General features: G+C 45.8%; 1 protein-coding gene across 1 annotated transcript; it reads left to right on the top strand.

Moving 5' to 3' along the window:
- Positions 1-37: 37 nt before the first annotated feature.
- LOC142709442 (sideroflexin-4-like) lies at positions 38-25262 on the top strand (the record flags this gene model as incomplete). The annotated part of the gene is made up of 13 exons (XM_075848464.1): positions 38-100; positions 225-296; positions 2631-2657; positions 3369-3423; positions 5731-5756; positions 5839-5892; positions 23390-23449; positions 23519-23587; positions 23690-23780; positions 23871-23986; positions 24566-24639; positions 24736-24853; positions 24948-25262. Coding segments are annotated over 13 exons (903 nt in total), but the record flags the coding sequence as incomplete, so codon positions are not given.
- Between the last annotated feature and the right edge of the window lie 1173 nt (positions 25263-26435).

Here is a 26435-nt window from a genome sequence, read left to right as displayed (position 1 = left end):
CGCCGCTGATCATTTCACTTACTTCGTTTTTTAGACCTTTTTGCAGAGACACGATCACTGGCATGATGTCCTGGACCCCAGCAGATTACTGGCATCTCACGTAAGTTACCGATACTGTGGGGGAGGAGGGAGGCGGTGGCAATAACTGTATCGTTTCGGGGCTGCAGCCATGGCCACTCGGGGGCTCTGATTGGCTGTTATATGGCGATAATTTTCTCATACAGGCAGAAATCCAGAACGCTAAATCCCTGCTGGAGTCTTCAGGGCCCAAAAATACCAAGGACCATGATGACAAGGTACAAGAGAAGTGGTACTGTGCAGTGTGTGTGTGTGTGTGTGTGTGTGTGTGTGTGTGTGTGTGTGTGTGTGTATATGTATGTATATATATATATATATATATATATATATATATATATATATATATATATACACAGACAGATACTAGAAAATACACCCAGTATACAGGACAGGAGAAGTGGTACTGTGCAGTGTATATATACAGAATAATACAGATACTGAGAATTACACCCAGTATACAGGACAGGAGAAGTGGTACTGTGCAGTGTGTATATACAGAATAATACAGATACTGAGAATTACACCCAGTATACAGGACAGGAGAAGTGGTACTGTGCAGTGTGTGTGTGTGTGTGTGTGTATATGTATATATATATATATATATATATATATATATATATATATACAGAATAATACAGATACTGAGAATTACACCCAGTATACAGGACAGGAGAAGTGGTACTGTGCATGTATATACAGAATAATACAGATACTGAGAATTACACCCAGTATACAGGACAGGAGAAGTGGTACTGTGCAGTGTATATATACAGAATAATACAGATACTGAGAATTACACCCAGTATACAGGACAGGAGAAGTAGTACTGTGCAGTGCCCATATATACAGAATAATACAGATACTGAGAATTACACCCAGTATAAAGGACAGGAGAAGTGTTACTGTGCAGTGTATAGACAGAATAATACAGATACTGAGAATTACACCCAGTATACAGGACAGGAGGAGTGGTACTGTGCAGTGTAGATATATATACAGAATAATACAGATACTGAGAATTACCCCAGTATACAGGAGAAGTGGTACTGTGCAGTGTATATACAGAATAATACAGATACTGAGAATTACACCCAGTATACAGGACAGGCGAAGTGGTACTGTGCAGTGTCCATATATACAGAATAATACAGATACTGAGAATTACACCCAGTATACAGGAGAAGTGGTACTGTGCAGTGTATATACAGAATAATACAGATACTGAGAATTACACCCAGTATACAATACATGAGAAGTGGTACTGTGCAGTGTATATACAGAATAATACAGATACTGAGAATTACACCCAGTATACAATACAGGAGAAGTGGTACTGTGCAGTGTATATATATATACAGATACTGAGAATTACACCCAGTATACAGGACAGGAGGAGTGGTACTGTGCAGTGTATATATACACAGAATAATACAGATACTGAGAATTACACCCAGTATACAGGACAGGAGAAGTGGTACTGTGCAGTGTCCATATATACAGAATAATACAGATACTGAGAATTACACCCAGTATACAGGACAGGAGAAATAGTACTGTGCAGTGTCTATATATATATATATATATATAGACAGAATAATACAGATACTGAGAATTACACCCAGTATACAGGAAGGAGGAGTGGTACTGTGCAGTGTAGATATATAGACAGAATAATACAGATACTGAGAATTACACCCAGTATACAGGACAGAAGGAGTGGTACTGTGCAGGGTAGATATATATACAGAATAATACAGATACTGAGAATTACCCAGTATACAGGACAGGAGAAGTGTTACTGTGCAGTGTATATACAGAATAATACAGATACTGAGAATTACACCCAGTATACAGGACAGGAGAAGTGGTACTGTGCAGTGTGTATATACAGAATAATACAGATACTGAGAATTACACCCAGTATACAGGACAGGAGAAGTGGTACTGTGCAGTGTCCATATATACAGAATAATACAGATACTGAGAATTACACCCAGTATACAGGAGAAGTGGTACTGTGCAGAGTCCATATATACAGAATAATACAGATACTGAGAATTACACCCAGTATACAGGACAGGAGAAGTGGTACTGTGCAGTGTATATACAGAATAATACAGATACTGAGAATTACACCCAGTATACAATACAGGAGAAGTGGTACTGTGCAGTGTATATATATATATATACAGAATAATACAGATACTGAGAATTACACCCAGTATACAGGACAGGAGAAGTGGTACTGTGCAGTGTGTATATACAGAATAATACAGATACTGAGAATTACACCCAGTATACAGGACAGGGGAAGTGGTACTGTGCAGTGTCCACATATACAGAATAATACAGATACTGAGAATTACACCCAGTATACAGGACAGGAGAAGTGGTACTGTGCAGTGTATATATATACAGAATAATACAGATACTGAGAATTACACCCAGTATACAGGACAGGAGAAGTGGTACTGTGCAGTGTCCATATATACAGGAGGAGTGGTACTGTGGTTTTCAGTCGTCATTGATCCCTCTTGTGTTCGGTTATATAGGTGAGGGAGGCCGAGATGCTGTGTGAGGTGAGTGAAAGTTTCCAGGTTTGGGATGTATCTGAGATGGGAATGTTTTAGGAGATTGAGGGTTCGAAAGGTTCTTCACCTATGATGCAATTCTCATGGAATGGGGTGTTTAGGAGGGATCTACAGAAGCGTGGCGTTCTCTGCGTTAGGGGATCCACTGGGATTTGGGTTTGGAGGGATCTCCAGGGATTGGGGGGGTTCTTTGGGTTTGGAGGGACTCCAGGGAGTGGGTGGGGTTCTTTGGGTTTGGAGAGACTCCAGGGATTGGGTGGGGTTCTTTGGGTTTGGAGGGACTCCAGGGATTGGGGGGGTTCTTTGGGTTTGGAGGGACTCCAGGGATTGGGTGGGGTTCTTTGGGTTTGGAGGGACTCCAGGGATTGGGTGGGGTTCTTTGGGTTTGGAGGGACTCCAGGGATTGGGGGGGTTCTTTGGGTTTGGGGGGGATCTCCAGGGATGGGGGGGTTCTTTGGGTTTGGGGGGATCTCCAGGGATGGGGGGGTTCGTTGGGTTTGGGGACAATTTCCAAGAATGGGAGATCCTCTTGGTATGAGGGTCTTCTCAAGCGATGGAAAGTCTCTAGGAATGGGGTGGACCTCCAAGGATGGAAGATATTTGTGTTTGTCAGGGGGTGCTGTGCTGCAGATATGGGGGCCCGGTGCTTACATTAGACATGTATTTCTTTGGTGTAATTGTTCCTATTTTCTTCCTAAGGTCTCTGTACATCCCGATACCGGCCATACGCTGCCCTTAATCCTTAGACCGCCAGGTGAGCAGAACATGACATCATAGGAGAGACGGAGTTACAGTGGGTGAGCAGAACATGATATCATAGATGGGGCGGAGTTACAGTGGGTGAGAAGAACATGATATAGGAGGGGCGGAGTTACAGTGGGTGAGAAGAACATGATATAGGAGGGGCGGAGTTACAGTGGGTGAGCAGAACATGATATCATAGGAGGGGCGGTGTTACAGTGGGTGAGCAGAACATGATATCATAGAAGGGGCGGAGTTACAGTGGGTGAGAAGAACATGATCTCATAGGAGGGGCGGAATTACAGTGGGTGAGCAGAACATGATATCATAGGAGGGGCGGAGTTACAGTGGGTGAGCAGAACATGATATCATAGGAGGGGCGGAGTTACAGTGGGTGAGCAGGAAGACACTTGTAGCGATAAATATTGGTCAGGTGACTCCTATATTCCGTGTGATCAGCCACGCCTTCTGTGGGTGTGGCTTTATTTTCTTATTTCCGTCATATACATCAATGGAGAGAGCAGCCACGCCGCCTTGTTCTCCTGATAGGTGTGGGTCCCAGCGGTGGAGCTCACCAGTCAGGAATCTCTGGCATGTCCTGTGGCTACCTCTGATGTCTGAAATAAACCGTGTCTCGGAGGTACGAGGCCTGACAGGCGGCCGCTGGAGATTTATTAGGAAGCGAAGAGTTGGAGCAGATTTCGGCCGTTTTCTCCTGTATATTTGTCAGGCTGCGGGTGGCCCCTCCCCCTAAGCCCCTCCCCACTTTTTTTAAAGTGACAAGAGCGACGTATATGAGAGAAGTGGCAAATATTTGTGCAAAACAGGGCAAAATATTTCAGTAAATGGCATAATAAGCCTCCCCTCTGTGTTTCAAATTCTCAATATCTCCTCTTGCTGTCAGTGATTTAAATTCAGAGGCTGAAAACCCTCTTGTCCTAGTCCTGCTCACACAGCTGAGTGTTTGTCACAACAGATCAGTGTAGACAATCCTCTGTGAACACTGCCCAAGTCTCTCTTCTGTTCTGTTACAATGTTTCCGTCTTCAGTCCAGAGTAGTGTCTAGACTGGATACAACTGTAACAAACCCTCCGCTGTGTGAGCGGGACAGGTGTTCAGTCTCTGAATGTAAGCAATCATTGTTTCCGTTCACTAACAGAAAGCAGAGAAACTGTTGAGGAACACAAAGGCTACTAGAGATAATGATGATGTTTTATATACAGGAGACTGCGCAGGCCCTATAAGATGAGCGGCTACATGGCAGGCACAGCTTATCTTGACTCGTCTCCTCTTACAGGAGATGTGCCCCTCCCCCATGATGTGTAAGGGCCCCTCCCCCATGATGTGTAAGGGCCCCTCCCCCATGATGTGTAAGGGCCCCTCCCCCATGATGTGTAAGGGCCCCTCCCCCATGATGTGTAAGGGCCCCTCCCCCATGATGTGTAAGGGCCCCTCCCCCATGATGTGTAAGGGCCCCTCCCCCATGATGTGTAAGGGCCCCTCCCCCATGATGTGTAAGGGCCCCTCCCCCATGATGTGTAAGGGCCCCTCCCCCATGATGTGTAAGGGCCCCTCCCCCATGATGTGTAAGGGCCCCTTCCCCCATGATGTGTAAGGGCCCCTCCCCCCATGATGTGTAAGGGCCCCTCCCCCCATGATGTGTAAGGGCCCCTCCCCCATGATGTGTAAGGGCCCCTCCCCCCATGATGTGTAAGGGCCCCTCCCCCCATGATGTGTAAGGGCCCCTCCCCCCATGATGTGTAAGGGCCCCTCCCCCCATGATGTGTAAGGGCCCCTCCCCCCATGATGTGTAAGGGCCCCTCCCCCCATGATGTGTAAGGGCCCCTCCCCCCATGATGTGTAAGGGCCCCTCCCCCCATGATGTGTAAGGGCCCCTCCCCCCATGATGTGTAAGGGCCCCTCCCCATGATGGGAAAGTGACCCTCCCCGCCACCCAGGGTGGGAAAGTGACCCTCCCCGCCACCCAGGGTGGGAAAGTGCCCCTCCCCGCCACCCAGGGTGGGAAAGTGCCCCTCCCCGCCACCCAGGGTGGGAAAGTGCCCCTCCCCGCCACCCAGGGTGGGAAAGTGCCCCTCCCCGCCACCCAGGGTGGGAAAGTGCCCCTCCCCGCCACCCAGGGTGGGAAAGTGCCCCTCCCCGCCACCCAGGGTGGGAAAGTGCCCCTCCCCGCCACCCAGGGTGGGAAAGTGCCCCTCCCCGCCACCCAGGGTGGGAAAGTGCCCCTCCCCGCCACCCAGGATGGGAAAGCGACCCTCCCCCCATGATGTGATTAGTAATGAGGCTTTTCTCTGTGTTGCAGTGTATGTATTGCTGGGCGCGCCACTGGTGAGTTACACGGCTCGGGGGTCTGTGCAGGCAGCGGCTCAGTATCGGGGAGACGGCCTGACATGTGTTGTATGTTTAACAGGTGGTGGCAGCGCTGATTCCACACACGACCGTCACATCCGCCTTCCTCTTCCAGGTAAAGTGTGAGCTGGCCGTCTCAGGGCAAACTTCCTTTTCCCTGTTATTTCACACCGAATAACCACCTCTGTAAATTGAAAACTGAGTGCATGCATGGAAGAATTACACCAGACAAATGTTGGTAGATGTCCTCCCTCAGTGAAGTAGGAAGTGAAGACTACATTTTTCATTGAACAAAGAAAGACAAAAGTTTCCTCCCTAGAGATGTGGGACGTGCTTAAGCCCCATTGGCTCCTCAGCTGTAAGTTCTTCTGTACACTCCTCTTGCATTCCTGGGGCGGTGTCTCCATAGGCGTGTCCCTCATGCAGACTTGTGTTCCATAGATCCAATCTCTTTGTGAAATATACTGATATATATATATGTGTAGGGATAATATTTTTGCAAACCATATACATGGTAATGATCCCTGATAGTCCCCCCTAAAAATATTATTACTCTATCCCTGAGTCTTGCCTATTAACCTACCACTGACCACTCGAACCAGGCGGGTAGGGGTTTTGATTTCTTCACCAGCTTGAGACGAGCTACTCCTGATGGGTAACCCCCCCTTTGTACCTGGACTTCCAAGGTTTCGGAGTGGTCCTAACTTTCCCTATTCTCCTCAGGATACAGGATCGTTGTCTTGGTATAATCTACAAACCGCTGCTGGTTGTAATATATATAATTAATCCAGTACATTTTATTAACGGTAATAATTGTCGCACTGTCACTTACTGTCCTAATGGGACTTTTACCCCTGCAGATATAACAGGTCATGGGCAGCATCTTCCCCAAACCTAAAGACACCCAGATGACATAACCTCCGGGCTGTCATTGCTGCCATGTACTTCTTACATATGAGTGACAACAACCAGTGACCTTCACCTCACACCTCCACATAAAACTCCTCAGATTGTAATTTGCAGCACCGTAGCATATTTACACACATTATAATTATAAACCACAGATAATATAAACAATAGAGCCTCAACTAATAATATAATGCTATCACCAATCTCATGCTATCACCGTCAGGTTTTGGGTCCCATCAGTTCATTGCCAGTCCTGTACATCATAGTCCTCTCCTTCTCCTGTCTTCTGTGGAGTCAGACTGTACGGTGGTGTCCAGTGGGGGATTTATTATTACCCCCTCCTGGTCACTTACTTATTAAAACACTTGATACTGCTGACGGATTCACTCAGGTCTTTGGTCTTTACTTTGATCTTTGCTGATGTCATCAGGACTTGGCTTGGTCCTTCTCATCTGTCAGACACCGTCTCTTTTAGTATACGTATACTCAGTTCATGACAAATGCGTTGTACTGGCTCAGGCTGCGCCTGCCGCATCTCAGTGATGGAGTTCATCATATTAAAAGTCTTCTAGTTCATGTTTACTGGCACTTGCCGGGGACCCCCAACCCTTGTCAGTTGTTAAAATAAATACTAATCTGGTGATCACATCATCCGCATACACTATAAACGTTCTAAGTACATACAATAATAATGTCAGGCCCTTAAACTTCTCTGTTCCACTGGACAGGGCACCTAGAGGATGTGTAATTACTGGGCACATTGTATTTGCACTTGGTGTTACACTTTCCAGCAGGATTTATATCTTATTCTCAGCTGATTACCTGGAACATCTCCTATTCACAGAAATATACACGGATTCCACATGTTTATCTGACAAATGTCTCAAACCAATTCCCCCCCCCCCCTCCCCCTACTCTGGTTCGTTCTACCTGGGAAGGCCTCTCAAGGTCGGTTCTCTTCGTGGGAGGCGGGTATGATAAGGTTGGCACCGGTCTGCCAGGACTGTTCTGTAGGCAAATCAAACAGCTCTAACAGAATGTTGCTGCTTGTAAAGCCTAGGACATACCAATTAGATCTTACCACATCGATCCTTGCGGTCTTGGGGCATATGTGAGGTCATACACCATCAATTCAAGTGCCATCAAGAGTGCCTTGGGTGCTACCGGTTTACCTTCCTTTATCCGTCCACATTTTGTCAGAATCTGGTTCTCACGCTTTCCGCTCCCAGTTGGACTCTTCCTGTGGAGAACAAGCTTTTCATCGCATAATCAGTAATTGATCTTAATCAGATAATTTAATTTGAAGTAAAACATTAACATAAATATGTAATTGTTAAACGTTCACACTGGGCAGTAACTAAAACTGATACCTACAAATGGATTCTCCTTCTCTTTATATATATCTATATATACACTGCACAGAATTCTCTGCTCTAAAATTTTCCTTTCACAAAAAAAATATTTTCAACTGAGAATCTACTTGCACTGAGGAGTTCTCATTTACACAAACATAATACTGACGCCTCCAATAGTCCAATGATGAGGCTGGTCCAGAACTTTACATAAAACTTGACCTCAGTATTTAATATTCCCACAACACTTTCTGAATATCGTTATTAAACAAACTAACTCTGAAATAACATCTGGAGAACTGCTGACATCTTATCATTGTACAAACACCAGCTCAATACTTGGGATAACACTGTTCCCCTGTCTCTACACACAACGTCTGCAGGGGGGAAGATACCGGCCGGGCTTCAGGCCACCCTGAGAACAGGTCTACACATACGAGCACATTGTCATACACTTCAACCTCGGGTAGTTGTATGTTCTGCAGTGGGGAAGATACTGGCCGGGCTTCAGGCCACCCTGAGAACAGGTCTACACACACGAGCACATTGTCATACACTTCTACCTCGGGTAGTTGCATGTTCTGCAGTCGCTGGGACGGGTAATCTGGCCGGGCTGCACTTTTCACAGGTACCTTTGCTGTTTTACCGATGTCATGCCGTGCGCACATCATGCCGGCTGCTACAAACCTAGCGGTGGCATTATTGTATCCAGGGACAAGCCAATTTACTGATACCTGGCTGCACATACCTTTGTTGTCAGGTCTGTCTTCTCTTACACTCTCAATTGCCTTACCCGATGATCCAATAAAGTTCCTTCTACCAATGGGCCCATAATTGTGGGCGATGCCAAAAGCGTACCTAGAATCAGTGTAGATGTCGGCCGTCTTACATTCTGCCAGGTTACAGCCTCAGCGAGCACCTCCAGCTCCGCTCCTTGAGATGAATAAGAAGGTGAGAGTGGTTTCTGGATAATTTACCTGGTGCCTCGTATCCTGTCATGTACATACTGTATATGATCAAGTATTTCTACATTACAAATTTACATTAAAAACCCAAGTCACACATAGATAGAACATTACAAAGGGGTGGTGTCTTCATTCTCTAAAATAAAAACAAATGTTATACACTTCTCCACACTCATCTGATAATCCAGAACACTTTGAGAATCTCACTTTTATCAGGTTCTGTAAATACTTGATTAATACAAAAACAAATAAAAATTACTAAAATATTTACATAAAATTAACAATGTTCAGATAATTTTCACCTCCTTCCCTCCTAAATCTGTAAAGACTCATCTGTGAGTGACCTCGGCCTCTTGTGTAAATTTGCTGGAGGGGGATGGTCTCTTACACATTACCTCATATTGGGTGGAGACTACAGCACAGCTTACCCAGTGCCATATTTACTGTTCTGGAAGGATCTACACAGAAAAACCTCAACATTTAGGTTACTCTTATACACATTTAATCTGAATTACTCATTAGGGTCTCATACACATTTTGTAGATCTCCTGGAACCAAATTCATTAATTCAAAACAAACCAAAATTGTACCTGATCAGTTTCTTCACCATTCCCCCCCCCCTTTGTGGACTCTGCAAAAGTAAAATGTAGCAGGGTTCAAAACTACATCTCAACATAATAAGGTCGGGCACTCTATCTGGGGGGCGCTAGTTTAACCCCCTGTAATACACAACAGACTGGAACAAAAATGACTTTCTCCTGACAAAAATACATCTTATCTTTAAAATTACTTGCAACCATTTACCTGTAAAACATCTCACATTTTCCAAAATAACATTTAGGCAGCACCATAGCACGCGCCTCATGTGTGAAAACAAAAACAAAACAAAACAATTGTAATTAGTTATTCAATAAAACGGAAAATAATATATCTGGTAATATTAATTACTGCAAACCAATAAACTATACATAAGAATAGGGAACAGAGGGGGCACATACATTTTCAAGACCCCGTGTCTCACAATATCTGTAGTTTAACCCCTTAAGGACACGGCCAATTTTGGCCTTGAGGACAGAGCAATTTTTTTACATTTCCCCTCTTTGCATCCCGACGCTCGTAACTCTTTTTTATTTTTTGTACGATATAGTTGTATGAGACTTTGTTTTTTGCGAGACGAGTTGTACTTTATGTAGGTACCATTTTTTGGATTCACCGCCTGAAAGAACGATTAAGAAATCATTTATTAATTGTATTAGTTAAAAATGTGGCTCAACCAGCCACTAATTCCAGAACCAGGCATAAGCAAGTGATTTGCGACAAGAAAAGCGTCCAGAGTGAATGATGTCTCTCTCGCACCCAAAGACCAACTTTCCCTGCTTGTAATATAATATTTCGCTATATCCTTGCCATTAAATTACAATCTATCCAGATCCTACGCGTTTCAGCATCACAACCAAAGTGATGCCTCCTCAGGGATTCCTAGATATAGATTCTTAAATTGTTTGAACACTGGATAGCACTGTTCATGTGCTGATTATAGCCTCCAGACGCGTGCACGGCTCTGATACACTGGCCGTACACGCGCCGGAGAAACTACAGGCTTAAGAGGTTGAGAGCCCGCCCTCCAAAAGTAGTCACCGGGGCGAACCGCCAATCCGCATTGCACACGACACCCTGACACGTGCCGGAGGCGGCGCCCCTCGGTCCTAGCAACCAATGAGGGTTCCTGGACGACCAACGCGTCCATAGTAACTAGAGGACGCTAGACGCGGCTCCTGCACGGTCAATCGACATCGAACAGCAATATGGATAGTGATCGAGTATCCCTACTGTCACACACAGCACTGTAACACGCAAGGCCGTGGGGAGACAGAGGGAGGTGTAGACTGTAACGAGAGCCGTCTCTGTCAGAGACTCACTCCCGGCCATCACACATGTAGCATCCCTGCATCCCGTCACTAAGTCAGCCAGGGGTCACAGATAGGTAGGGGCATTGCCCTAAACATCGCAGATGAGGTTTACTATATATAGGGTACAGGGGAACAAGGACCGGGATACAACTAAAATCATGTCCCGTCCCTGCCCCCTACCACATAGGACAGTAAAAGAAGGGCGCCAGGCTGAGCTAAGCGCCTATACCGAAACAGTCCCACATTGAAAATCTCGTCCCATATTGTACGGGGTAACAATACCGATGCCATATTAGAGGGAATATACAGGGTCAGCGAGAGGACATATAGCCCGCGATATAAATCGCGATGAAACCGCGATAGAATCGCATTGTGTGACTAGAGGAAACAAGAATATGAGATTTGTTCATTCATACCATGTGGGTTTATGGTCTGCATTCTAAATATCCATTCTGCCTCTTTTTGTAATATTTTCTTGTCCAGGTCCCCACCTCTCAGGAGGGGTCTAACATGTTAGATTCCCTGAAAAGCAAGAGCAGTAACATCCCCATCATGGCAGGACCACACGTGTCTTGATACCGGGGTGTCCACTTTCCTTCTGACATCCCCAATGTGGTCGCGGATGCTTCTCCTAAACTCCCTTTTAGTTTTACCCACATATTGTAGGCCACATTTACAGGTGATCAAGTAGACAATGCCCTTCGTTTTGCAGTTTATGAATGACCTGTTATCAAAGGTTTTTCCGGTTTTGGTGCTCGTGAAATTCTTACTACATAGAATGGACACACATGCTTTACATGTTCCGCATCTGTACGTCCCTTTAACACTATTATCCAGCCAGGTGCTGCATTGTGCCTGCGGTTGTAGGTGGCTATGGACCAGTCGGTCCCTTAGATTGCGTCCCCTCCTGTAAGTAATCAGCGGGGAGTCCCCCACCAGGTCCCCCACATCAGGATCTGCCTTAAGGATGCCCCAAAAGCGTTTGAGGACTTCCCTAACCTCTCCACTGGCAGAGTCAAAGGTGCCTATAACCCTAATTGGTTCTTCGGTTTGGGGTTAAGCAGGTCGTTTCTGTTACACCCCAGAGCATTCTGATATGCCCCTCTCAACACATCCCTGGGGTATCCCCTATGTCTAAATCTGTTCTCAAGATCACGTGCGGATACCCTAAAGTCCGCGATAGTTGAGCAGTTTCTCCGTGCCCTAAGATATTGGCCCTTCGGTATTCCTCTCTTCAGGTTTATTGGGTGCCAGCTGTCCCACCGCAGTAGGCTATTAGTTGCAGTTTCCTTGCGGTACATATTCGTCTGTAACACCCCTGTGGTCCGTCTTGGAGATCATAATGTCCAGGAATGTGATTTTATTGTCTTGAATTTCAGATATAAAAAAAGAGACCTAATTCATTGGCATTCAAGATCTCCACAAATTCCTGAAACTCCCCCCTGGTTCCCTGTCCACAGGATCAAGACGTCATCTATAAATCTAATCCAGAGCAAGACACATGATGACCATTTATCCATCAGATCACTGAACACAACCTTCTTTTCCCACCACCCCAGATACAAGTTGGCAAAGGTGGGTGCACAGGGGCTGCCCATAGCCACTCCTCTGAGCTGATGGTAGATCTTCTGATCAAATTAAAAGAAGTTGTGTTCTAGGATAAATCTTAACAGTTCAATGACGAATTTGTTATGGGCCTGGTATTGTACCCCTTTATCCATTAGAAAGTGTTCGATAGCTCTACATCCCTGATTATGAGGGATGGAGCTATATAGGGACTCCACATCTAAAGATGCCAGCAGTACATCACCGTCGCAGCGTATACCCTGAAGTCTTCTCAGCACATCCATGGTGTCCCTCACATATGATGGCAGGGACACCACGAATGGCCTAAGGACCTGATCAAGGTACAGGCTAGCATTCTGCGTAAGGCTGTCAATCCCAGATACAATGGGGCGACCCTTCAAAGGGTTCACCCCTTTGTGCACCTTGGGTAAGCTATAAAATGTTGCCGTTTGCGGGTACTCCTTCAATATGAAGTTCATTTCCCTGTCATTTATGAGATTGCCCGATTTCGCTGGACCAAGGATGTTCTTTAGTTTTTCTCTGAAGACGGTCTTGAGAACAGATTTAGACATAGGGGATACCCCAGGGATGTGTTGAGAGGGGCATATCAGAATGCTCTGGGGTGTAACAGAAACGACCTGCTTAACCCCAAACCGAAGAAAACGGAGGAAGAACCAATTAGGGTTATAGGCACCTTTTGACTCTGCCAGTGGAGAGGTTAGGGAAGTCCTCAAACGCTTTTGGGGCATCCTTAAGGCAGATCCTGATGTGGGGGACCTGGTGGGGGACTCCCCGCTGATTACTTACAGGAGGGGACGCAATCTAAGGGACCGACTGATCCATAGCCACCTACAACCGCAGGCACAATGCAGCACCTGGCTGGATAATAGTGTTAAAGGGACGTACAGATGCGGAACATGTAAAGCATGTGTGTCCATTCTATGTAGTAAGAATTTCACGAGCACCAAAACCGGAAAAACCTTTGATTACAGGTCATTCATAAACTGCAAAACGAAGGGCATTGTCTACTTGATCACCTGTAAATGTGGCCTACAATATGTGGGTAAAACTAAAAGGGAGTTTAGGAGAAGGATCCGCGACCACATTGGGGATGTCAGAAGGAAAGTGGACACCCCGGTATCAAGACACGTGTGGTCCTGCCATGATGGGGATGTTACTGCTCTTGCTTTTCAGGGAATCTAACATGTTAGACCCCTCCTGAGAGGTGGGGACCTGGACAAGAAAATATTACAAAAAGAGGCAGAATGGATATTTAGAATGCAGACCATAAACCCACATGGTATGAATGAACAAATCTCATATTCTTGTTTCCTCTAGTCACACAATGCGATTCTATCGCGGTTTCATCGCGATTTATATCGCGGGCTATATGTCCTCTCGCTGACCCTGTATATTCCCTCTAATATGGCATCGGTATTGTTACCCCGTACAATATGGGACGAGATTTTCAATGTGGGACTGTTTCGGTATAGGCGCTTAGCTCAGCCTGGCGCCCTTCTTTTACTGTCCTATGTGGTAGGGGGCAGGGACGGGACATGATTTTAGTTGTATCCCGGTCCTTGTTCCCCTGTACCCTATATATAGTAAACCTCATCTGCGATGTTTAGGGCAATGCCCCTACCTATCTGTGACCCCTGGCTGACTTAGTGACGGGATGCAGGGATGCTACATGTGTGATGGCCGGGAGTGAGTCTCTGACAGAGACGGCTCTCGTTACAGTCTACACCTCCCTCTGTCTCCCCACGGCCTTGCGTGTTACAGTGCTGTGTGTGACCGTAGGGATACTCGATCACTATCCATATTGCTGTTCGATGTCGATTGACCGTGCAGGAGCCGCGTCTAGCGTCCTCTAGTTACTATGGACGCGTTGGTCGTCCAGGAACCCTCATTGGTTGCTAGGACCGAGGGGCGCCGCCTCCGGCACGTGTCAGGGTGTCGTGTGCAATGCGGATTGGCGGTTCGCCCCGGTGACTACTTTTGGAGGGCGGGCTCTCAACCTCTTAAGCCTGTAGTTTCTCCGGCGCGTGTACGGCCAGTGTATCAGAGCCGTGCACGCGTCTGGAGGCTATAATCAGCACATGAACAGTGCTATCCAGTGTTCAAACAATTTAAGAATCTATATCTAGGAATCCCTGAGGAGGCATCACTTTGGTTGTGATGCTGAAACGCGTAGGATCTGGATAGATTGTAATTTAATGGCAAGGATATAGCGAAATATTATATTACAAGCAGGGAAAGTTGGTCTTTGGGTGCGAGAGAGACATCATTCACTCTGGACGCTTTTCTTGTCACAAATCACTTGCTTATGCCCGGTTCTGGAATTAGTGGCTGGTTGAGCCACATTTTTAACTAATACAATTAATAAACAATTTCTTAATCGTTCTTTCAGGCGGTGAATGTAATTGAATATATTGGAACGACATTCCTTATCAATTTTACAGTGAAGTACCATTTTGTGGTACAAATACATTATCGTTTAATTTCGATACATTTTTATTTTGGTGAAAATGCAGAAAAAAAAGCAGTTCCGCTGCAGTTTTAATATTTTTTTTTTTACACCATACACCGATCATCATAAATAATGTTATACATTTGTTGTACAGGTTGTTACGGTCGTGGCGATACCAAATATGTCTTATTTCCTGTTTTGGGACTTATATTTTAAAAAGTTTATTTATTATAAAAAAAATGTGTGTTTCTGTGTATTTTTTTTACTTTTTATTTATTTATTTATCATAAATTTTTTTTTACATTCATTGAACTTTTTTTTTTACTCCCATAAAGGGATTTATCATTTTTATTTTTATTTTGTAACTGTAATGTACTGGCATAGATCTATATGCCAGTACATTAGCCTGTGTACTGATTGTACACAGGCAGTTGTTAGGGCACACCTCAGTATGCCCTAACAGGAAATATGTTCAGACAGCCCTGGGGTCCTTCAATGGACCCTGGGCTGTCTGGCCATATGAGTTGTGGGCTTTGATCGCGTCACAGTTATTTACTGTGACGCGATCAAAGTGCAGTCCCCCCTCTTTGAACGCCGCGATCCGCTTTCATCACGGCGTTCAAAGGGTTAACTGATCTCTCTAACAACCGGGAGAACAGTCCATCTAGTAGTCGGCGGGATGGTAATGCAGGTAAGCCAAGACAATTGATAGTCGTAGGGGATTCTATAATCAGGAAGACGGATAGAATAATTTGTCGCCAAGACCACCTCAACCGAATGGTTTGCTGTCTCCCTGGTGCCAGGGTTTGGCATGTGGTGGAACGGGTGGACAAATTGCTGGGAGGGGCTGGTGATGATCCAGCTGTTGTGGTCCATGTCGGTACCAACGACAGAATAAATGGTAGGTGGAGGAGCCTTAAGAATAATTTTAAAGAACTAGGCTACAAGCTGAAGGGAAGGACCTCCAAAGTAGTATTCTCAGGAATACTGCCTGTGCCATGCGCATCACAGGAAAGACAGCGGGAGCTCAGGGAGGTAAATGCATGGCTGAAGTCTTGGTGTAGAGGAGAAGGATTTGGGTTCCTAGAGCACTGGGCTGACTTTTCATTGGGGTACAAACTGTATTCTGCAGATGATTTGCACCTAAATGGAAGGGGGTCCGCTGTGCTGGGGGAGAGAATTCTAGCTGGGGTGGTGGAGTATTTAAACTAGGGCTGAGGAGGGATGTCAATGTAGAAAAAAAAGGGGTAGCCAGGTTAGAGAGGGGTCAGACTATATTGGTGGGGGGAGAAACAGAAGGTGGGGAGAGGACTAGACAACAAGATAAGGAGATCCTTTCGTTACAAAACATCAGTGTAAATAAAAAGGCCCGATTAATGTCAAATCACATTTCTGATAATAAAAGTGAAAAACTGACAGGCAAGTTAAAGTGTATGTTCACAAATGGCAGAAGTCTAGCAAGCAAAATGGGGGAGCTGGAGGCCTTGATACTGGAAGAAAATATAGATATAGTTGGTGTTGCTGAAACATGGCTGGACTCTTCACATGACTGGGCTGTAAATCTACAGGGTTTTACACTTTTTCGGAAAGACAGGACAAATAGGAAAGGTGGTGGTGTATGTCTGTATGTGAGAAATGATATGAAGGTGGTGGTGTATGTCTATGTGAGAAGTGATATGAAGGCGGTGGTGTATGTATGTGAGAAGTGATATGAAGGTGGTGGTGTATGTCTGTATGTGAGAAGCGATATGAAGGTGGTGGTGTATGTCTGTATGTGAGAAGCGATATGAAGGTGGTGGTGTATGTCTGTATGTGAGAAATGATATGAAGGCGGTGGTGTATGTCTGTATGTGAGAAGCGATATGAAGGCGGTGGTGTATGTCTATGTGAGAAATGATATGAAGGCGGTGATGTATGTCTGTATGTGAGAAGTTATATGAAGGCGGTGCTATATGTCTGTATGTGAGAAATTATATGAAGGCGAGTGTGAAAGAGACAATAGTGGGTGAATACTGTGAGGAGGTTGAAACCTTGTGGGTGGAACTAGAAAGGGAGGTAAACACTGAAAAAATTACTTTTGGTGTAATCTATAGACCCCCCAATATAACTGAGGAGATGGAAGGTCAGCTATATAAACAGATGGAGCGGGCTGCACAGGCGGGTACTGTAGTGATAATGGGAGATTTTAATTTCCGGGATATTAATTGGTGTCATGGTTCAGCTTCAACTGCAAAGGGGAGACATTTCCTCAACCTGTTGCAGCAAAATTTTATGGGCCAGTTTTTGGAAGACCCGACTAGAGGTGAAGCTCTGTTGGATCTGGTCATTTCTAATAATGCAGATCTTGTTGGGAATGTCAATGTTCGTGAAAACCTCGGTAACAGTGATCATAATATAGTTACATTTTACCTATACTGTAAAAAACAAACGCAGGCTGGGAGGGCAAAAACATTTAATTTTAAGAAAGCCAATTTCCCCAGGATGAGGGCGGCAATTCAGGGTATGGACTGGGAAGAACTAATGTCAAATAATGGAACAAATGATAAATGGGAGATTTTCAAATCTACTTTGAGTTATTATAGTGCAAAATTTATTCCTACAGGTAACAAGTATAAACGGCTCAAATTAAAACCCACATGGCTTACACCTTCTGTGAAAGGGGCAATACATGAGCTTAATAAAATCTGTAAAAATGTAATAAAATCAGCAAAAATACAAAAATGAAAGGCAGGTGGCCAAGGATAGTAAAACAAATCCCAAAAAATTCTTCAAGTATATAAATGCTAAAAAGCCAAGGTCTGAACATGTAGGACCACTAGATAGTGGTAATGGGGAGTTGATCACAGGGGATCAAGAGAAGGCAGCGTTACTAAATGGGTTCTTTAGCTCTGTATATACAACTGAAGAAGGAGCAGCTGATGTAGCCGGTGCCAGTGCTGAGGAGCTGATGTAGCCGGTGCCAGTGCTGAGGAGCTGATGTAGCCGCTGCCAGGGCTGTTAATATATCAGTTGATATACTGAATTGGATGAATGTAGATATGGTCAAAGCTAAATTTAAATAAAATAAATGTGCACAAGGCCCCGGGACCAGATGGGTTACACCCTAGAGTTCTTAAAGAGCTTAGTTCAGTTATTTCTGTCCCCCTCTTCATAATATTTAGAGAGTCTCTCATATACAGGATTATGTGACGATAAATAGCATTATAAGTGACAGCCAGCACGGTTTTACTAAGGACAGAAGTTGTCAAACTAACCTAATCTGTTTTTATGAAGAGGTGAGCAGAAGTCTAGACAGAGGGGCCACTGTGGATTTAGTGTTTATATGAGAGGTGAGCAGAAGTCTAGACAGAGGGGCCGCTGTGGATTTAGTGTTTTTGGACTTTGCAAAGGCATTTGACACTGTCCCTCATAGACGTCTAATGGGTAAATTAAGGACTATAGGTTTAGAAAATATAGTTTGTAATTGGATTGAGAATTGGCTCAAGGACCGTATCCAGAGAGTTGTGGTCAATGATTCCTACTCTGAATGGTCACCGGTTATAAGTGGTGTACCCCAGGGTTCAGTGCTGGGACCACTATTATTCAACTTATTTATTAATGATATAGAGGATGGGATTAATAGCACTATTTCTATTTTTGCAGATGACACCAAGCTATGTAATATAGTTCCGTCTATGGAAGATGTTCATGAATTGCAGGCAGATTTAAACAAACTAAGTGTTTGGGCGTCCACTTGGCAGATGAAGTTTAATGTAGATAAATGTAAAGTTATGCATCTGGGTACCAACAACCTGCATGCATAATATGTCCTAGGGGGCGCTACACTGGCGGATTCACTTGTTGAGAAGGATCTGGGTGTACTTGTAAATCATAAACTCAATAACAGCATGCAGTGTCAATCAGCTGCTTCAAAGGCCAGCAGGATATTGTCGTGTATTAAAAGAGGCATGGACTCACGGGACAGGGATGTAATATTGCCACTTTACAAAGCATTAGTGAGGCCCCATCTAGAATATGCAGTCCAGTTCTGGGCTCCAGTTCATAGAAAGGATGCCCTGGAGTTGGAAAAAATACAAAGAAGAGCAACGAAGCTAATTAGGGGCATGGAGAGTTTAAGTTATGAGGAAAGATTAAAAGAACTAAACCTATTTAGCCTTGAAAAAAGACGACCAAGGGGGGACATGATTAACTTATATAAATATATTAATGGCACATACAAAAAATATGGTGAAATCCTGTTCCATGTAAAACCCCCTCAAAAAACAAGGGGGCACTCCCTCCGTCTGGAGAAAAAAAGGTTCAAGCTGCAGAGGCGACAAGGCTTCTTTACCGTGAATCTATGGAATAGTCACCGCAGGAGCCGTCACAGCAGGGACAGTAGACACCGCAGGAGCCGTCACAGCAGGGACAGGAGACACCGCAGGAGCCGTCACAGCAGGGACAGGAGACACCGCAGGAGCCGTCACAGCAGGGACAGTAGATGGCTTTAAAAAAGGGTTAGATAATTTCCTAGAACAAAAAAATATTAGCTCCTATGTGTAGAAATTTTTCCTTCCCTTTTCCCGTCCCTTGGTTGAACTTGATGGACATGTGTCTTTTTTCAGCCGTACTAACTATGTAACTATGTAGAGAAGATGTTTCTCTCCTCTCCGCTGTCAGAGCGGGGCCATGGCTGCGTATTACAGCTGTTGCCCCGCTCTCGATCGCGCGCACATACGCGCGCAGGGACGGCTGTCACACAGGAAGAGTATGCTCGTCCTAATGCGCGAAGTGCTCGCCGCTCAGGACGAGCATACTCGTCCTGTGTCGGCAACCAGTTAATACATCTGAATTAACATCAAAACACGTTAAATCTTATCACATCATAACACATAAATATGCAGCGTAACTTTTATCTTTTCGCAGACATATCCAGCGGTCTGTAATATTTTTCTCGCTGGGTGAAGTTTAGGACAACAGCGCATGCGCAAAGATAAGAAACTTTCCTTTACACAGAAAAAAAGAAACTGATTTTAACCCCATACACAACACTAAGAATTATTTTTTTTAGACATTACTGCTGTTAAAAATAAGAGCATACAATATAGATCTAAAATCCGTGCAATATTGTAATCACTTGTCTCATCAGTCCACGCTCTATATACAAGCTTACACCAGTCTGCTTTTCACACTGCACACATCACACAGCCCCCCTCCCCCACACAATCGATATCCCTCATCGCATTCTACAGGAGGGGGTCACGCACTCACTCCTCACAGCCTCTGTTCTCACAATCTTAACAATTTCAATTCTCCCATACAATGAACCTCCAAGAGTCACACATCTGTAACCGTGTCCAATCTGTCGGCCACCATCTCTATATTATGATGACGTGTCTTTTCACCAGTTCACAGCGTCCTGCACCCCTGGGACGGAATCTAGACTAGAAGAAAACACTGCAGCATCTGTTACTGTCAGCTCTTTACTGAGGGAAATGACAAAATTAACAAGGCTATCATTTCATACTGATTTGATTGGGCCGGTCGTGACCTCATCAGGGGTTGGGGAGCAGCCTCTCCCACGGGAAACATTGCTCAGCTGTGAGGGGGGTTTTGCTGTCCACAATGAGGACACACCCAACATGAGGGACTGCCACCATTACAGGGCGGCGGCTGGTCCTGTGGTTTCTAATACATATAACATACAATGCCTTTCTTATTTCCAACTTCCCTTCGCTTCACCAAATCATACGAATAGGATCGTTCGGGTGCGGGTGATCGTGATGATGCGAATATGGACCGTAAACCATCCATTCTAACAGTCTATATTCTTGACGTAATCTATAGAACACCTTTTGATCTGCAACCTTCTAGTGACCGGTTCACCGAGGTCTGGGCAAAATATTACAATTCCTCAGTCTGCAACTCATTAAGTCTCGCTGGAATATTACAATTTTGCAGTCTGCAATTTATTAAATCTAGCTGGAATATTACAATCTCCCAGTCTGCAACTCACAGGTCTTGCTGGAAAATTACTCACGACTTATTGTGCCCCTGTATAAAACAGGTTATATTTTCTATCTAGTCCCTAATTACCCAGAGGATGGTTAGTCGGGCGCGACTAATGTCTTACGGGTTCGTGACCACACAGCGGGGATGTCGCTCCTGTCGCCTGAGAGCTAATCCAGGCAACCGACCAGGGTTCTACAGACTTCCAAAAGACCGTCCACTAACACAGATAAGACGAAGATTTATAAAATCAACTGACTTACCGTGTTATTGTGGAGGTGATCAGGCTCCTTCAGTGGGCATTCCTGGGTCGTCTGTTTCACCCTGTGATTATCGGTTGTCCGGATTCCGAGATCCCCTCGAGTATGGCCCCACGCTTCGGGTGCCAATTGTCAGGGCAAAACTTCCTTTTCCCTGTTATTTAACACCGAATAACCACCTCTCTAAATTGAAAACTGAGGGCATGCGTGGAAAAAGTACACCAGACAGACAAATGTTGGTACACATCCTCCCTCCGTTAAGTAGGAAGTAAGAACTGAACTTTTTATTGAACAAAGAAAGAAACACAATCTCCTCCCTAGAGATGTGGGACGTGCTTAAGCCCCATTGGCTCTTTTCAGCTGTAAGTCCATCTGTACACTCCTTGCATTCCAGGGGCGGTGTCTCCATAGGCGTGTCCCTCATGCAGACTCCTTTGTGTTCCATAGATCCAATCTCTTTGTGAAATATACTGAAATATATATGTATGTAAGGATAATATTTTTGCAAACAATACACAGTGAAGGAAATAAGTATTTGATCCCTTGCTGATTTTGTAAGTTTGCCCACTGTCAAAGACATGAACAATCTAGAATTTTTAGGCTAGGTTAATTTTACCAGTGACAGATAGATTATATATTTTAAAAAAAAAAACAGAAAATCACATTGTCAAAATTATATATATTTATTTGCATTGTGCACAGAGAAATAAGTATTTGATCCCTTTGGCAAACAAGACTTAATACTTGGTGGCAAAACCCTTGTTGGCAAGCACAGCAGTCAGACGTTTTTTGTAGTTGATGATGAGGTTTGCACACATGTTACATGGAATTTTGGCCCACTCCTCTTTGCAGATCATCTGTAAATCATTAAGATTTCGAGGCTGTCGCTTGGCATCTCGGATCTTCAGCTCCCTCCATAAGTTTTCGATGGGATTAAGGTCTGGAGACTGGCTAGGCCACTCCATGACCTTTATGTGCTTCTTTTTGAGCCACTCCTTTGTTGCCTTGGCTGTATGTTTCGGGTCATTGTCGTGCTGGAAGACCCAGCGACGAGCCATTTTTAATGTCCTGGTGGAGGGAAGGAGGTTGTCACTCAGGATTTGACGGTACATGGCTCCATCCATTCTCCCATTGATGCGGTGAAGTAGTCCTGTGCCCTTAGCAGAGAAACACCCCCAAAACATAATGTTTCCACCTCCATGCTTGACAGTGGAGACGGTGTTCTTTGGGTCATAGGCAGCATTTCTCTTCCTCCAAACACGGCGAGTTGAGTTAATGCCAAAGAGCTAAATTTTAGTCTCATCTGACCACAGCACCTTCTCCCAATCACTCTCAGAATCATCCAGATGTTCATTTGCAAACTTCAGACGGGCCTGTACATGTGCCTTCTTGAGCAGGGGGACCTTGCGGGCACTGCAGGATTGTAATGTGTTACCAATGGTTTTCTTGGTGAGTGTGGTCCCAGCTGCCTTGAGATCATTAACAAGTTCCCAGCCGCCCCCCCCCCCCCCCCCGTGTAGTTTTCGGCTGAGCTCTCACCTTCCTCAGGATCAAGGATACCCCACGAGGTGAGATTTTGCATGGAGCCCCAGATCGATGTGGATTGACAGTCATTTTGTATGTCTTCCATTTTCTTACTATTGCACCAACAGTTGTCTCCTTCTCACCCAGCGTCTTACTTATGGTTTTGTAGCCCATTCCAGCCTTGTGCAGGTCTATGATCTTGTCCCTGACATCCTTAGAAAGCTCTTTGGTCTTGCCCATGTTGTAGAGGTTAGAGTCAGACTGATCATTGAGTCTGTGGACAGGAGTCTCTTATACAGGTGACCATGTAAGAGCTGTCTATAATGCAGGCACCAAGTTGATTTGGAGCAGTAACTGGTCTGGAGGAGGCTGAACTCTTAATGGTTGGTCGGGGGTCACATACTTATTTCTCTGTGCACAATGCAAATAAATAAAGATCATTTTGACAATGTGATTTTCTGTTTTTTTTTAATATATAATCTATCTCTCACTGGTAAAATTAACCTAGCCTAAAAATTCTAGACTGTTCATGTCTTTGACATTGGGCAAACTTACAAAATCAGCAAGGGATCAAATACTTATTTCCTTCACTGTACATGGTAATGATCCCTGAGAGCCGCAGCGCTGGACTCTGCTACATTCTATAATCACATGTTCTCGTCCCGCAGATTCCCTTCCAGACGTACAATGCTGGATTCACCCTAGTGAATGGGAATCGCTCCTTACAGGTAAGGGCCCGGCGCCATGGGAGGGGTCTCGGGTGCGGCCGGGGGCAGTAAATCACTCCTTTCTTACAGGATGGGAAGTCTGGCTCCCAGAATCCGCTCTACCTGTCCGCCGCCATCCTGTACCTCACCTGCATGGGGGTAGGTATCGGTGTGACTGCCAGGCAGGAGGTCACATGACGAGTAGCTGCTGCTCCGCGCTGCCGCCACCGTCCTCCATCCGTCTGTTGTCTTCTCCTGCAGGCGTCTCCAGTGCTCGTCATGAAGAGACTCGGGATCCACAGTCCGTCCGTCCACCTCTTTTTTGGCAGAATCCTACCGCCCCCACTCTACGGTAAGTGATAAAGTTTGTGCGGCTCCGTCCTCCCCCCAGAGACCTCTGACAGTCATGATCATAAGATGAGACCCCCTGTGTGTTTTGCAGCCCTGCTCGGGGGACTGAGCGTCGCACTGATGAGAGTTTCTGAAGTGGAACGTGGGATTCAGGTTGTTGATCGTGAGGGAAATGTTGTCGGAGCGTCTCACAAGGCCGCACAGAAGGTAAATCCTGCCCCTCCTCCGCACAGGACATCACCAAAAACAGCGGGCCCTGGGGGGAGTCAGCCCGATACCGAAGTCTCCTGTCTGCAGATTATAAGTGGCGTTTATTTTATTCTACAAAACCGCTCGAGGAAGAAAGTCAAAAGCGTTCGGGACATCAGACGAGCGATGCGGACACTAAAGGAACGGGGGGCGGGAGGCGAATGATGGGGGGACACGAGGTGACTGGGGGAGGTGACTTATGGGGGGATGCGAGGCGACTGATGGGGGGGAGACGCGAGGCGACTGATGTGGGGGCACGTGAGGCGACTGATGGGGGGGGGCACGCGAGGCGACTGATGGGGGGGCACGCGAGGCGACTGATGGGGGGGGCATGCGAGGCGACTGATGGGGGGGGCACGCGAGGCGACTGATGTGGGAACGGGAGGCGACTGATGTGGGAACGGGAGGCGACTGATGTGGGAACGGGAGGCGACTGAAGTGGGGGCACGCGAGGCGACTGATGCGGGGGCACATGGCCTGACGCTAGATGCGCCGCTCTCCTTTCTGGTTCACCTTTTCTTCTTTTTCCTCTTTTAGGCCATGAAGGAGACGGCACTTTCTCGCTCTGCTCTGCTCGGAGTCACGGCGTTGGTTCCCTCTTTGTTGACTCGGTGAGCGGCAGCTTCTTCTTTCGCTGGGACCTGCACATGGGGCAGCGCTGCTGCTGTTCTCGTGGGTTAATTCTGCATCTCTCCTTTTCTCTGCAGTTCTCCCCGTATGATGAGGAACCCAAGAATGTTTAACCTGCTCAGACACCTGGCGGCTCTCGTCACCTTCGGGGTGATGGTTCCTCTGTCATTCAGCGTCTTCCCACAGAAGGGATCGGTACGGAGCCAGACAGCCATGTGTAAACAGGGGTTAATATCTACCCAGGAATGACTGTTATGGGGGCAGCTAATTCACATTCAATGTATTTCAGATCAGAAGACACAATCTAGAGGAGGAACTTAAGGACAAGACTGCAGAACCTGAACTTTTCTATAACCGGGGAGTGTGAAGCTGCAGAAACACCGCTGTCCAAGGTGACCGCTGCTGATGAAGGTGACCGCTGCTGATGAAGGTGACCGCTGCTGATGAAGGTGACCGCCGCTGATAAAGGTGACCGCCGCTGATGAAGGTGACCGCCGCTGATGAAGGTGACCGCCGCTGATGAAGATGACCACTCCTGGATGCCGCTGCTCCACATTATTGCTGCTGTGATTTTGTTAGTAAAATAAAAATCTGCTTAGAGCTACAGGCTGCAGTGTGAGATCTTGTCCCTGCGCTGCCCAGTAGACGGGACTGGTGGTGGACCCTGCGCTGCTCAGTAGACGGGACTGGTGGTGGACCCTGCGCTGCTCAGTAGACGGGACTGGTGGTGGACCCTGCGCTGCTCAGTAGACGGGACTGGTGGCGGACCCTGCGCTGCTCAGTAGACAGGACTGGTGGTGGTTTCAGGACGATCCCTGTATACGGAGGAGGGAGCAGAGGGCCCTGTTCACTATGAGGCCGCGCCTAGCAGCTATGGAGGATGAGTTACCTTTTGCCTTGGGAGAAATAGAAATGCTGCTCTCTGTCAAGTTCACATAGTTGTCATGTAATACAGGACGATTACCGACTTTGGGGTCATGACAACGTATCATGCCATAAAAGCGCTGTTATATACGAAGATGAACTTGTCAAGAGACCGCTCCACCCTTCACTACCGTGTGAGAGAATACAGAGACCACTCCACCATGTGTGAGACTACAAAACCCCCCCTCTATAATGTCATATCGCCTCCTCTATAATGTAATATCACCTCCTCTATAATGTAATATCACCCCCTCTATAATGTAATATCACCTCCTCTATAATGTAATATCACCTCCTCTATAATGTAGTATCACCCCCTCTATAATGTAATATCACCTCCTCTATAATGTAGTATCACCCCCTCTATAATGTAATATCACCTCCTCTATAATGTAATGATATAGAAGTAACAAAGGAGGTTAAGTCCAGCGCAAAAGTAGAGGTAAAATAGAAATATTTTCCAAGTTTAATTAGATTCCCATTAAAAAGTCCATTAGGGTATGGTCCTGGTGTGTGGATAAGAGGAAAGAATGATCCTGTGAGCCTACGCGTTTCGGACGATAGCAACGTCCTTAAAGGACGTTGCTATCGTCCGAAACGCGTAGGCTCACAGGATCATTCTTTCCTCTTATCCACACACCAGGACCATACCCTAATGGACTTTTTAATGGGAATCTAATTAAACTTGGAAAATATTTCTATTTTACCTCTACTTTAGCGCTGGACTTAACCTCCTTTGTTACTTCTACTTCTGCATCGTGTGCCGACACGAAAAAGGTCCGGGCGCTGACAGCGACACTCAACTCTTGTGTCAGGTGAGCTGGAGGACTTCTCCCTTTGTTTCCTACTACTA

This window comes from Rhinoderma darwinii, unplaced genomic scaffold (assembly GCF_050947455.1).
Source record: "Rhinoderma darwinii isolate aRhiDar2 unplaced genomic scaffold, aRhiDar2.hap1 Scaffold_4082, whole genome shotgun sequence".
Lineage (NCBI taxonomy): Eukaryota > Metazoa > Chordata > Amphibia > Anura > Rhinodermatidae > Rhinoderma > Rhinoderma darwinii.
The sequence above is the reverse complement of the archived record's forward strand: the minus strand, read 5'-3'. Positions and strand labels throughout refer to the sequence as shown.